General features: G+C 37.2%; 1 protein-coding gene across 1 annotated transcript; it reads right to left on the minus strand.

Annotated features, from left to right (window-relative positions):
• Positions 1-3,859: 3,859 nt before the first annotated feature.
• On the minus strand, positions 3,860-7,165 carry LOC144714793 (uncharacterized). Its single transcript, XM_078589578.1, has 4 exons — positions 5,650-7,165; positions 5,398-5,579; positions 5,097-5,320; positions 3,860-5,011 (listed from the first exon to the last, which is right to left on the minus strand). The coding sequence occupies exons 1-4, from the start codon at positions 6,779-6,781 to the stop codon at positions 4,306-4,308; spliced, it is 2,244 nt and encodes a 747-aa protein (XP_078445704.1). The 5' UTR covers positions 6,782-7,165; the 3' UTR covers positions 3,860-4,305.
• Between the last annotated feature and the right edge of the window lie 7,706 nt (positions 7,166-14,871).

Below are 14,871 nucleotides of genomic sequence, written 5' to 3' on the forward strand. Positions count from 1 at the left end.
CATCCACACCTCGCTTGCGGGGGGCTGTTAGTGAGATATATCTTGTATGGGTAATGGGCCTCTATGTTTAGCCCATTACCCTCTTATTCTCGTTTCTCTCTCCTAGGGTATATATACCCAACTCATGTACCTTCACTATTATGGGATTATTCTTCTTCTCTCAATCTCATCTTCTTCCTCCTAACCTAGGTTAGGGTTTCACACTTAATATGAAATATTGGACGTAAATGTACCAATATCTAGCTTTCAATTTGTAATATCTTTATCTTATCCTTATTCATCTAAAGTCTATTTATTTTCATTATCTTTCTTAATGAAGACTTTTGGTGTTTCAGGTTTCATCTGTTGGCACTCTTTGTGAAGTAAGTGTATGAAGAAGAGGTGATAGAGCTATAATATTAGCGTCCTTGTATTTTATCCCTGATTTTATTTTTTCTAACATTATTTCTTCCTGAAGGATAAAATATTATGAAATAAAAATACAACAGATAACCAGGAAAAAAAATCTTGAAGTCACACAAGTTAGATACAGATCAAAACGCTGAAAACCAAATTTGATAAATAGGCTACTGGAAGTGTGAGGAAATCTCAGCTTTAAACAAACTCTCCCTATACCAACAAACGAGAAGAAAACTACCACACTATTCATAATATGTGGTCTTTACATTGGTCCATAAACTTTTAATTTGATAATGATTCAAAAAATTGAATGTCTACTGAAAACTATATCAATTAGAAAAATAATATCCTATTTATGTTTCAATTTAGCTTCTAAATCTTTCAGAAACACTATTGAATAAAATAGAAAATGTTATCAAACAAATAAAGATACTTTCCTTTAATATTTGCCTGCCCTAAATTAATTTAATAATGTAGTCACTGTATACTAACATTGCACTTTTAATTTTACTGGTTGAATTGAGAGTCGAATTTTGACTGAAAGGTAAATGAGTTAAAATATAAAGTTAAGGAGTAAATATCATGAATATATTTGCTACTTTCATCAACTGAAATTCAAAAACATTTATGTCTTCATTTATAGACGTTTGGTTATTTTGGGGAATATTATCATCATTAAAACTGATTGGACATATTGAAATTTAGGGAATCAGGAATGTAAGAATATTCATGAAACTACAGGCTAAATCATTTTTCACAAAATGCTCTAACCTTTGACCTTCACTATAAATATAATATCATTTAAGATTATATAAAATACTTCAAGGATTTTATTCATATCTACATAATTTAATATTATTATTAATCCATAGAGTTTCACATTCTTTTAATAAATTAATTTAACATGGTGGCTTTATTTAGACATATCAAAAAAAACATATGGGATTGGTATTTAGTTAATGAGAAGTTAATGAGAAGTTAATGAGAAGTTAGCTATAGTGTCATTGGGTCTTTGGGTATGGATCACCTGACAAAACACATCCTGCTTTTTAAAAAATATGGGATTATTTTGTCACTCAGAAATTCACAGAGGACATACCCCCACCCCCCTTTAAGAATGTTTCATGATTTCCGTGGGGTAAAAGTCTCAAATATAGTGCAAATGCTTAAGCCTTACAAAGATACTCAAATATAGCGCAAATTCTAATTACAACGAGAAGCTTTTTTCTTTTAATTATGGCTAAACTAGATGAGTGCCGAATGGTCGAATATCAAATATGATAAGCAAAATATTTAATAAAAGCAATGGATTGTACATGTTTGAAAAATTGTGATTATTCTGTTAATTAAGAGCATAATGACAAATCATAAGGTTTTCTCTATTTTTTAATTATATAATCCTTTTTTAATTAGAATTATAAGTTTTTGCATTTAATTATGATTAAACTAGGTGAGAGTAGAATGTTCAAATATCAAAAATTGTTAGGAAAAATAGAAATAAATTCAATGGATTGTAAATGTTAGCAAAAATTATGATGATGATGTTAACTATTATGTTGAATGGTCAAGTGCATTCCTTTGTTGAACCCTCCTCCCTAGGTATCGTCTCCAGATATCAGAGATGTTCCTAATTCATTTCAGTCAATGAAAAAAAATACTATCATATTTCCGTTCCATTCTTCATTCTCCTTGCATCATCTCCAATTCATTCTTTATCATCAATTTATTATCCTTTTTGTTCTTTGATGCACCAGCCTGATCCATCGTCCTTAGTATCAAGATACAGTTTTCTACTTCAATGTCAAGATCCAAAATCTTACTTGTATCGTCGGTTTGATCCTAGTCACAAGTCAAAATATCAACCTTAAGAGTGTTGAAAATTTTCTACTTACTACTGAAAGGTTAAATTCCAAAGTATTCCTCACTCTTTTCTTCTTTACTCCATTTTTCTGGGTTAACCATATTCTCTCCTCTCTCCATTCCTTAGAGTTAAATAATCTTACATTTCGTTGCCTGAAATTTTAAACTACCCATTGGCCATAATGAGTGTCGGGATCAGAACTTTTTGTTTAAACTACCCATTGGCCAATAGAGCTACCCGGTCAATTACCAAGTCCGTATTTACTTATGTAGAACATTACATAAGAACGTGGCAAAATATGATATTTTACCCAGTATCCGATGTCAGTGAATTTTTTCACCAAAGAAATAGGGCATCAAATTGATAGAACTTACATCTTAATATATTAGTTAGTTTGGATTTCTATTCACTGGGGTTCTTAACCTGCCAACTATCATATTGAACTCTAAGCCTACCAGAAATTTTGTCAAATCCAACTATTCAAGCTGAGACAGTGCGAAAAAATGGTTAAATACCTTGTTACATTAACATCATTTCACTTTCTGTGCAACATTAATGCTTATTTCTCCATCATCAATATCATTCCAATTTCATCATTTAGCCAAAGCAGCCTTCACATCTATTTATCTTTGCATTCTTAATTATGCTAGTTCCAGATTCCTAAGAAATTGTCATGATATTCAATGATCTGAGGGGTGATCAGTGTTGGATCTTATTTGTAGGCAAACACATATATCACAGTACATTATTGGTTGTCGCAAATTTTAATATTCCATTTTATGTCATTTTACAAAGATTCAGATTAAGGCATTATTCACGATACTATGGGTGCAACTATGTGTAGAAACTGAGTCAGTTCCAAAAATGGTGATGGGTAGTTTTGTAATATGATATGCCCCATGTGGGGTTTATATACAGTGATTGTGACCCCTGGATCATGTAGTGCCTGAGACCCTCAAGTCCTGTCTGCACTAGAGGAACAAGTCTCCACTGGAAAGATCAAGAAGACCCACTCCTCTGTCTTTAAGATGGATTTAGGTATGCTTCCGTTGCAGAATAATTCTATCAATCAGTAGTCTACTGGCAAGTTGGAGAACAGAAACACAGTAAAAATGGGGAAAACTGACCTGGGTTTCTTCCCTTTTAGTTGTTCTTCAAGAGCAAACAAGGTGATGTGACAACATTTATGTCTATTAATTGAAATAACATTCTTTCTTTCAAGGTGGTCTGCATAGTTTTAAATTTGATGCGCCCACGACACGAGTGAACCCAGTGTGATGAAATTGGCCCAAGCGATGCCCCCTATTGGATGAACTCCACGTGAAGGAATAGTGATGTTAACGTGAGGCCAAAATATCACATCAGTTTTTCCCCCCTGAGGGTAATAACGAAGAATATACTAAAGATTCGCATCGTGGCCCAAAAAGTTACCGTTACACATAAAATTTATAAAAATATCAAATGAGGTTTGATGCTGCTAAATAACGAAAAAAAACTTGATAACTTGCTCTATTTCCCACTTCAATAACTCATTCTCATTTTTTTGTTCACTTGCTCTCTGCTCGCATCTGTGGCACCAGCCTGATGGAGACCAAAACGAGCAAAGGAAGAAATTAGTGAAAAATAAATTATTAATGTACAAATGCCGAAGCTAACCACTTCCTTTATTATTACACATCAAACTCAAAGCGGGTTGAAGAGCTCTTAGGCTCCTTCCCATCAACTTACCTCCCATTAAACAGGACCAACAAACTTCTCTTGTCAGCAAGATTAAACAAACATGAATTTCTTCATTCTCAGTCACAAACCTGGCCTAAAATCTTCACAGATCCACCTTGTTTGATCCAAAATTCCCCTTTAGATGTCTCCATCGATGCACACTTCCAACATTACCATTCATGGATCAAGCCCCGCCACGCCTCAGAGCCATTGATGAAGCTCAGTGTCATTCTTCTCATGTGAACCTTCCCCACTGCTCCCAGTTGTTGAAGAGGCAGAGGTTCTCCTCTGAGATCCATGAAAAATAAACTCCGAAGCGCCGCCATTTAGTATTCCCCGGAGTATCTCTCCTGCTCAGTTTGGCTGCAAATCAGGAGATCCTCATACATCCTCACTGATGACTCTGAGATCCTTTCCATGGCATCAAAGACCCGCCGCAGACCGTCATGGAGGCTGAGCGGTGCCGACTCCTTGAAGAGACGGAGCCCGTCTGCATTTCCCACGGAGATCAATTCCCTGTCCAGTCTCTCTCTTGCTCTGTTAATCTCTCTCTCCTCCTTCTCCCTGGCCCTGAGCAGCCGTGCCTGGTCCTTACTCCCCGCGGCCGCCACTGGCAGATCAGCCTTATGTCGTCCATCCCAGAACTGAAGAACAGAGGTAGCCAGTGTTTTCATTGCCTCCACCGCCGTCTCCATGTTGGAGTTTCTCTCCATGGCCTGAGACCATTGGTTGCAGATGACGAACACGGGCGGGGCGCCAAGTCTTCCTGGGGAGAATGGGGCCAACCCATCTGCCGTCTCCTCCGGTTCCTTTTCAATTATCCTCATCAACCATGAATTCATGGCCATGGCAAATTTCTTCTGGGCATTGTACCACGAGGAAAATCTCCCAATCCATCCAAGGAGTGTGAATTCTAGCTCCTTCGCCATATCCCCCCGAGCAGCGGCAGCGGCATCCAAGCTCATTGATTCGGCAACAGCCTCCAACTGACTCTTGTGGCACATCACCAGTGCCCTCCACATCTTTGCAAGACTGCAACGCGCAAAGAATGCCGAGATTGGTTCCAATCAGCGCAAAAGTTCATGTTCTGAGAAGAAACAGGGGAAAAGGTCTATACCCTTGGATCAGTTCATGGAGCTGTGGCCATAGCTCCTCATCCCTCAGCACATTGATCTGCCTTGAGATCGTGTTCACCACTTGAATCGCAACTCCGATCTTCGTTGCCAGCTTCTTCACCTTGGCTTGGGTCCTGCCAATCCTGTCAGACTCGGCGCCCTTCTCATCCAAGCGAATTAAAAGCCGCACTTTGCGATCATGCAGCAGTCTCATCTGTTCCTCAACCTACACCAGAAGAAAAAACCACTTCCATATAAATAAAATTATCCCTACTGACAAAGACGAGGCGCATCTGCACTTACCCTGACTTCATCATACAGCTTGTTTTCCCAAATATAGAGCTTATGCAGAGTCGACGAGAGGGCTTTCATGTCGTCGATGTCGTTGCCCGCTTCGTTATCACCAGGGTCTTCATTTCCAGCACAAGTCCACAAGGTGAGATGAATGGAGGGGAAGACAGGGCCCATCGTCTTCGCAGACCTCCCTGTGATAACAATTTACATACTTAGCATACATCATTAACATATTCTTGCAACCCGAAGAAACCCACTTACCTCCATCTCTGATCTGGCGACTCGGCCGCTTGCCCACCTCCAGAATCACAGAGATCGCTTCGCAAGACTGCGAAGCCACGATAAACTTTTCTTTGATCTCCTGCACAGCCTCGGCGGCAGCTCTCGAATGCTGTACCAGCTTCCGGGTGGCAACCTCTTCTACTGCCACTTCCTTCACAGCTTCATCTGCTCGGCTTGCACTCTTCTCGGCCTTCTCCATCAGAATTGGACTATCAGCCGGCTTGGCAGAAGAAATCTCTATGTGCCCACTGGATGAACCCGGCGACACATGCTTCTGGTCAAGAATTGCTTCTTTGATGATCTCTGTTTCGTCTTCTTCGAGATCAGGAATCCCCTCTTCCTCCCGCAGATCACTCGAATTCTGGCTCGGCGCATACGATGGGTAGTAGCTAGTGTAAGATTCAAACGGGTTCAGAAACTCCCAGGTGGAGACCTGGGGCGGCGACGGAGGCGGCAGGGGCGGCGGCGGCTGCTTCGAAGACGAGGCGGCGGTGGCGGCGGGCGGGGAGCTACCGTAGAAGCCGGAGTACGGCGAAGCGTACGGGTACGGGTACGGGCTTCCGCCATAGCCAGAGCTCTGGGGAAGGTAGCCGTAGCCGTAGCCGTACCCGGGGCTCGCCGGAGGGGGGGGCATCTCGTAGGAGGTAACGGGCCCTGCATTGACCTTCTTGGCAAGATTGACATGGGTTATGGGGGTCTGCTTCTGGTAGAAAGGGGACGAGGTCAGAGAATGAAGGGGCCCATCGTCGTCCTCGGAGAAATCGGAGTCGGAGGGATCAAATTGATGGTGAGAGCCAGAGTGGGATCTAGAGAGGCGATGGGCAGTCGTGGATGGGAGATTAATGGCGGGCTTTGGTGACAGAGGTGGCATTGGGTCGCCCTTTCTCTGAGCAGGGAGGGTGATAACAGGGGAAGGGTGAAAACGAGGGCGAAGATCTCCATCAAAAAACTTCTGTAGAGCTTCGCCGACGTCTTGCAGAGAAACAATGTAAGCCGAGTGGGCGTCGGCGAGATCGTACCTCAGTCTAATGGCTTCCAAGAGGAGATCTGCGCGGTCTCGGCAAAGCCCCACCACCTCGCTCTCCTCGATCTTGGAGCCGGCGCAACCCATGAAACCCACCTCGAATCACATCCAGAAAGCCGCGAAATTTGGGGATTTTAGGGGTGCGGATACCCTAGAGCACGGAAATCCACTCAATCAGAAGCTCCGCTGAGAGAATGAACAAATACCCAGATCTCGAATCGAGCTGCTCGTCTCTTCCCGACACGAAATTTGGGGATTTTAGGGTTGCGGAAACCCTACAACACAGAAATCGACTCAATCAGAAGCTCCGCTGAGAGAATGAACGAGTACCCAGATCTCGAATCGAGCTGCTCGTCTCCTCCCGACAAGCTCTTCAAACCCAGTTGGCTATGGCGTCTTCTCCGCAAGCGAGCCCACTTTCAACGATGGACGGGTCGAGGTCTGTCTCACCGCCTCCACTTCGCTACCGACGTTGTCTTCTGTCTGATCGCCCAACGAGTCGCGTCACCGCTTTGGGTGCGGCGCTGTCGTTGTTCTGGGTATCCGCTCACCGCCACGTCGCGTCAGCCGCGGGCCCTCCGTCTGGCGGCGCCGTCACCGTGACGGGTCTGCCTTGGATTCTACCGCCATCCCCACTATTCATTTCTCCCCTCCAATTCCTCCCCATTTACTTTTACCACTGCCAGAGTTCGTTCATGACTTTTCTGCTTCACCCCTGTAAGATTTTACAGAACATGTCATTATATTTGATCAATTTCACTACCTTCTGCTTAAATCTAATGGTTTTAAACTTGACTTCTCTTCTTCGCCTTGAACAATTTCACAGAACATGTCATTACATTTGATCGGTTTCACTACCTTCTGCATGAATCTAATGGTTTTAGACTTGACTTGTCTTCTTCACCTTGAAAGATTTCACAGAATATGTTATTATATTTGTTCCATTTCACTACCTTGGTTCTAAATCTAATAGTTTTAGACTTGACTTGTCTTCTTCACCTTGTACGATTTCACAGAACATGTTATTATATTTGATCCATTTCACTACCTTGTGTTTAAATCTAATGGTTTTAAAGTTGACCTTCCTTGTCTTGGTTATTTATATTTTTCAGGTACGCAAGTTGGAGCAGTCAGGAGGTAGGTGGCTGGATTCTATCATATAATTTTCAGTTGGGTATTTTATTAAGTTTCTGGGGATTTCTCAACCGTTTGTTTGAGATGATCATTTACTTGCTTGACCCTCCCTGGAAGTCATTGAACGGATCTAATGGTTTCAGATCCTCACGATGACACCTGTTGTACACGTGGGTTTTTGTTAATTGTCAAGAGGTAGATAACTTGATTCACTCAGATTTTTACGTGGGTATTTATTTTTAATTTTACACAAATTCACAATCTTGTGTTGAGATGGTGTTTTTATTTAATCGTTCAACGAATTCAATGTGTAGATTTAATGGTCTCAGCTGACATTTATTGTCCAAGCTTAATGACGGCATATCTTGTTCACCTGAGCTTACTTGAGTTTTGAACAGATAGATGAGCATGTTGTTTTCGACATTAGTAAGTGTATTAACATATTTAGGACTTCTTATAACATTATGTTTTAGATCATGAACGCTTTCAACCATCCCAATTAGACAATTAGTAGGTCCAGAGCTCAAAGTTAAATATTCTTAAGATGAATGTTTCATTCATTCAACCTGGTTACAATAGTGTGGTGTATAGTTAAGTAATAGCAAATTTTCATTAGCCACCTCAGATGAGATCGATGAGCCATCTTCACTCTAGAATGATTATTCAGACATGTTTCGTCACTTGAATTTGCTCCTTTATTTTTAATTTTTTCAAATTGGCAATTCTTGAAATTTGATGGCGTTTTAAAAGATGAAAAACTAGACATTTTTTGGCAGTAGAGTCATTCACTTTCCACTCCAAACCTTTGAGTTTTTTTTTGAACTGGAATTATTGATTTTCATTTTATCAATGTTATGAGGAAGGATAATAAAATTTCATCTTATATTTTTTCAATTTCAAATTATTAGCTAATTCAACAATGGCCAGTTACAAACTGATGGATTTCCTTATGAGAGACAATAGATTACTTGTTGGAAACATTTTCGAATGGGTTTTTCGTGGTAAAATCAGTAATTAAGTTTTTCTCCACTAATTAAGTTTAAATATGTCATGATGGTAGAGCACACACGTGTTTGATGGATGGAGTATTATATTACAAATTATTCTATTTATATTTTCATATTTTCATAATATTCAAATATTATTTTGTAATTAATATACAAGAAACATATTTGGAGATTCATAATCAAATTAAATACTGGAAAATCTCATTAAGTGTTTTGAGGGATAAAATATCGTTAGGACTAGTATTTTTATCTTGTTAAGCTAAAGAACATAGCAGATAAAATGAAAATCTCTTGTTTTCTCACGATTAAAAGTTTAAAATATTTACTTAGTAAAAATTATCTTCCCAATTAAATTTAACAAAGCTCTATGTTTTTCCACTTTTCCTTTTATTTCTTGATGATTCCTTTCACATTTCTCAAAGTAAAATATCTCAATCATTTGAATATAGAGATAACCTGAAATATCATAAAAATATCTATCTAAACTTTCACAGTCCCAATGTTAATATTTTAATTTCATAATTCTTGGCATGTCACTTTAATCCAAATTATATCCACATGCTACTCTTCTCAAGAATAATGTTGACTTCCTCAACATCTAGTTTCATTTAATCCACTTAATAATTTTATTATCAACCTTAAAATTCAGTATTTTATTTATTGAAACCTCTTTTCTCAAGTTATCTAATCCGGACTGATTCCCGTCAAATATCCAAGATCATCTTGCTCTTTAATTCTAACTAGTCACGTAGGTTAAGTCTTAAACCTCTATCTTATAATTCCCAAAATGATTTCCTCACCATCCAAGAATTTATCCAAAGTTTATTCAATATGGATAAAATAAGTTAAGCAAGAAATCTATTTCCTTATTGTACGGCAATTAACCTGAGTTAACTTCTACTTATTATATTTTAGTAAATTATATTTAATTTTTAAAGAATATATAACAACCCTAGAAGTAGAAGTAGTGGATACAAATAGGGAATCACGGTTTTGTTCTCGATTTCATTTTTTTTCAAAAACCTCAACTATACCTAAACTTTTCTACTGTTCTGGTTCGGTTAAATATTGGTTTTGATTAGGTAGAATCCATAGTTTGCTCATGAATACCAAGAAATAACCGAAATCAAAGTTAAATAAATTATAGGTAAAATTTAGGTCCAATGATTAATTAAAATAATGATACAATCAATTTAAGTAAAAAAATTTGGTATGACTTTTCTGTTTCAAAGCTTCATCAGGAAAAAAGTACTAATGAAAAATAGGTTCTTGAGATGTTAAATATATTAAGTTTTTCCCGAAGGGATACCAGAACATATGGCTCATTGTATCTATCTTCTCAACCTATAATGAGTTTACTAAAGGATCGTGATCCATAATTAAGAGGAGACAAAACCAAAATAATAATTTTTCTAAAAAGAATAATGGCACTTGAAACAGATAAAAAATATGACTCATTTGAGTTTCTCTACATCATCATCTGCTACATATTGATAACATGATAAATGCATGTATATTTTCATACATTTTAGATGTTTTGGTATTATTAATATAGAATTTATGATATTATTATTTGAACTAACCAAATATTTATGCATTAGCTAAAAATTTCAAATTTTCACATTATGGTTTTTTTCGACTAACTTCCTTGTCTTCTTCAATGAGATATTCACTTGCCATATTCTCTACTTCTCTTCTTCCTCTTAAGTTGCTTCAATCATATCATTTGTCGAGTTGCACCTTGTGAAGATATCTTCATTGAGTAAATTACAGTTCTACATACCCAATTTCTCACAAGGGGACCTTCAAAAGAGGAGTTGTGGACCTTCAAAAGAGAAATCTGAGGAAGATGGGCCACCAACTGACCTGCCCGTTGAGCTCTCAAAAGCCATACAAAGAAAGAAGCTGAAGATCACAAGGGGAAGCTCTCAACCTATGGATAAAAAGAGGCAAAATGACAAGAAAAGATAATAGAAAATGCCTAAAGGGGTTTTAGTAATTGATCCCATGTATAAATATTCCTTTTCTTTATCGTTTCCCCTCATTTTGGACGTGCTCCAGTAAGTGGCTGGCTAGCAGGACAATGCATATTTCAGAATCCAGGTTGTTCAACCTGCTTAATGTAAGTTTATTGAAGTTTTCTATTAATCCCATCTACTGTTTGCATTGAAAAATGAGTATTTAGGAACCTATAAGGATCCAGACTTGAGAGGAATCATTGAGGGGTCAACAAACTTGCATTGAAGTTTTAGGAACCTAGAATTACATTTTATCCATCATTATCCATCTATTCACCCTTATAATCCATCACATTCTCACTCTAAGCACTCATTTTCCCTAATTTCTCTCTCTAGAATTGAATATTTCTCTTTAGACCTTAATCAATATTCCTAGTTCATCCCCTAAAATTTTCATAAAAAATCTCATTCATCTACACCTACAAATTCCATGTCAAACTCTCCCTACACCATTTCTTCATATTCTCTATCTACCTCTTCATTTCAGTCATTTTCTCTCTCTAAAATCCATTCCTATCTTTCACTAGATTTACCGTCATCTTCCTTATCGAATCTAAAAAGAACGCATTAAAAATCATTTTTCCCATTTAAATCTCATATTCCTCTCATTTCCGCTGCCCTTGTGTAGTGGCGTGCGCTGCACGAAAGCGTGCATGCGGCAATGTGCCCATTTGTCCGCCTGTCACAGCCCGCTGCAGCTGTGACCGCTGGGTACAGCGGCGTCCTCTCTAAGGGCTTGGGCAAAAAATCGGCTAAGTCCAGGAGGTGGTCTACTGGGTCGAACTGGTCTGACTGAGTGGAACCGGTCCGACTAGGTCAAACTAGCTCTTTTTAAAACAAGGATTTTTAGGGCCAAGCCCAAATGGCCGATCCAATAGGCCCACTGACTGGCGCTCCGCCACTGCTCCCCCTCGCCGGTGATCACCAGAGCAGGTAATTTTTGTGTTTTTGGCCTTTAAAAATTATAAAACAAATCAGAAAAATAGGAAAAATTACGAAAAATATTTTCTGCATTTAAAAATTTCTAAAAATTTAGGAAAAATCCCTAAAATTAATATAATCAATTTTGAGGGATTATAATACCCAAAAAAATTCTGAAAAATCTCTACCTTTATTTTTTAATAGTTCTAATAGTTTTACTGTAAAATAAATTCCATAAAATTCTAAAAATATTTATTTTTTGATTTCGGGTGTTGATTAAAATTAGGGAAATTAGTGTAAAATGCCTTTTGTATTTTTATTTGTATTTCTGGATCAATTTAAATCATATAAAATTATATAAATTAACTAAAAATACAGAAGAAATCCTAGAAATTATATTGGTCACTTTTAAACTCTTGTTCTTCAGTCCAAGCTTAAGAAAATTTCTGTAATTTAATTTTTTCCATTTTGTGGATTGACCCCTTACTTGCCCTATATTAATTATACAGTATTTAAGTGGAAACTTTTTTGTAAATATTGTTGGTTAAGTCTGAATTAAAACAACGACATTTAAAACCTAAATGTGGAGTTATCACATATTCTATTACCTCATCATTCAGATGGTCCTCATGAGCCCAACATTTCATAATGATCAGAATCGATATTGTTTCTTCTGTTGACCTTTCACTTTTAAATGTCACAATTCCTCACCCAGGAGAAAAAATATGCTCTGATGGAGCACTTGATGCAAATATTGATTAAAAATAATTTTCAAGGGTAGAAATACACAAATATTTTCTTGATCCAATATGATGCCACTATTCAAGTAAATCATCCTTAGTACCAATGTGATGTTCACTTAGATAACAATCTACTTTATCTCTATTATATATTTGTACCATTGAAGTGTTTTTTGCTCTAGCTCCATCAATGCAATTATTACTTATTGATTGTTTGATACTTAGAACAGAGCTATCTTCAATAGCTGAATGAAAATTTTAAGTAGACAAAGTATGTATACTTTCAAGCAACAAAAGTATAGACTGAATGTTAGAGTTCTGCTCTCTCATTGGAATAAATGGATCCAACATTGTAGAGAAATATAGCAATTACTTAGTCTTTGATAAGACCTCAAACTCCAATAATTTCTTGTTCATGGAAACAGATTCACTTTTAAGTGAATTTGATTGTTCAAAGCTTAGGGATACACTTATTATACTTTGAAGAGGGTTTCCTAGACCTTCAATTGATGCTTGCAACTTTCTTGATAGAAATTCATAAGCTCTGTAGACGGTTGATGATGTCACAGAGTTGGACCTCAAAATTACCTCATTTATGTCATGAAAATCTTGAATTTCACCTGAAAAAAGCTTTATGAAATCCTTATTTTCATTAGTGATGGAAATCTTTACTTTATTGGTGTTGAGATAGTCACTTGCCATCTTCTCTAGTTCTCTTCTTCCTCTTAAGCTGCTTCAATCATATCATTTGTCTAGTTGCACCTTGTGAAGACATCTTCAATGAGTAGATTACATTTCTACATGCACGATTTCTCACATATATTTTGATAGCGGTGAAGCTGTTGCGGTGAAGCTCTAATTACAACGACTAGTTTTCAAACTCTCATGAGAATCTCTTTGAATGATCTTGGAATGTTTTCTTCGTTTCTTCTTTTATGTTGATCGTAGCCTCTTCAATTATATTTTTTTCCCCTATATGTGACTTTAAAAAATTTAAAAGAACATGTTGCAAAAGATGAATGAAATAAAACTTCTATTATAACTAAATGCCTAGTTCCTTCAAGCCTTGCTGCATACATAAGTTCAAAATATGATCCATAATCAGTGCATGGTGCTGGTTGTTGAACTTGGAGCCAGTATTTTTCAATAGCCTTTCTAAGGTTTGAACCATTTTAATTTTATTACTAGCATTTCTGATTATGATGGTTGATTGAAAATACCTGTAAAATGAGGAAAATATTTTTTATTGTTCAATGATTAGGAGGAAGAAGCTAATAAAATATCATTTACCATGTGAATCAAATAGTAGTATTTCACAACTAGGTATAATATTGGTGCCAAGTATGAGTCCTTATGTGATCTCATTAAGTGCTTTATACTGAAAGCTTGTTCGTAAAGCTTTCATTCCTCATTAACCTAATGAACTGTCATCCCATAAATGAGCATACGGTTGGTGGTAGTCCAAGTGTCCATTCTAATTGAGACTTTTTTAATATGGTTAAGCTCTTCTTTAAACTGTGATTTCTCTTCTTTATCCATTGTGCTATGTATTGTCTTGGCTCTTAGAAGCTTCAAATTACATTGTGCAAAGTACTCAAACATTTTTTTGAATTTTAGATTTTCAATTATGAAGAAGGGCATATCAGTACTGGTCATGAGGCCTAATATCATTTGAAAAATTTTCATGCCATAGGTCATAGGCTAGCTAAGCGTTCATTTACTCTCTTACTCTCTTATCGTGAGAATTCTGGTCTTCATTCGTGGACAAGTTAGTTTTGATATGTACATGATACAATGGGACCTATGTAAGGAAGAATACAACCAAAATTCAACATTAGTAACTTAAATAAATAAAAATGTGATATACCTTGTCTCTACTCAATTCCATGGACAATAGTAGGTAATACTTTAAAGGATGGGCAACCAGAGGCTGGTGTAACAGATGAAAAATGATAACATTTATGGCAGCACTATTGTGAGCAGCAACAGTAGATGGTGACAACAAAACAATGTAAGTGGCGACAATGAGCAATGACCGGGGCAAGATCTTACCTTAGAAACCAAAGAAAGTGGGAAACATTTTCCTTTCGACTCTGAAATTTTAAGTAAAATTTTATTCATATGATAATATTTTTGAAGTATATTACTCTTTGACAAATTTATCGTGGCACAGTTGGTCAAAGGGCTTGAGGTCTATGAGTGGAGATAACAAACTTCCATTCCTGGCGGTGACAGATTATATAACATAGATGTTTAGTCTTTTTTCAGTTCGGTTTTTGGTCTGGTCTGGTCTATTGTTTGGAACAAAATCTGTATTGTACTTTTGGTAAACACGTGAAACCCATTCTGAAGGTATC

Source organism: Wolffia australiana, chromosome 18 (genome assembly GCF_029677425.1).
Source record: "Wolffia australiana isolate 7733 chromosome 18, ASM2967742v1".
NCBI classification, from domain to species: Eukaryota; Viridiplantae; Streptophyta; class Magnoliopsida; order Alismatales; family Araceae; genus Wolffia; species Wolffia australiana.

Bases quoted from the DNA above. Each gene is read 5' to 3' on its own strand.
- LOC144714793 (XM_078589578.1), bottom strand. From the start codon at position 6,781: ATGGGTTGCGCCGGCTCCAAGATCGAGGAGAGCGAGGTGGTGGGGCTT. The intron at 5,321-5,397 runs GTAAGTGCAGAT...CTTCTGGTGTAG, and splicing joins AGCTGTATGATGAAGTCAGG to GTTGAGGAACAGATGAGACT. The intron at 5,012-5,096 runs GTATAGACCTTT...TGCGCGTTGCAG, and splicing joins CTCCATGAACTGATCCAAGG to TCTTGCAAAGATGTGGAGGG.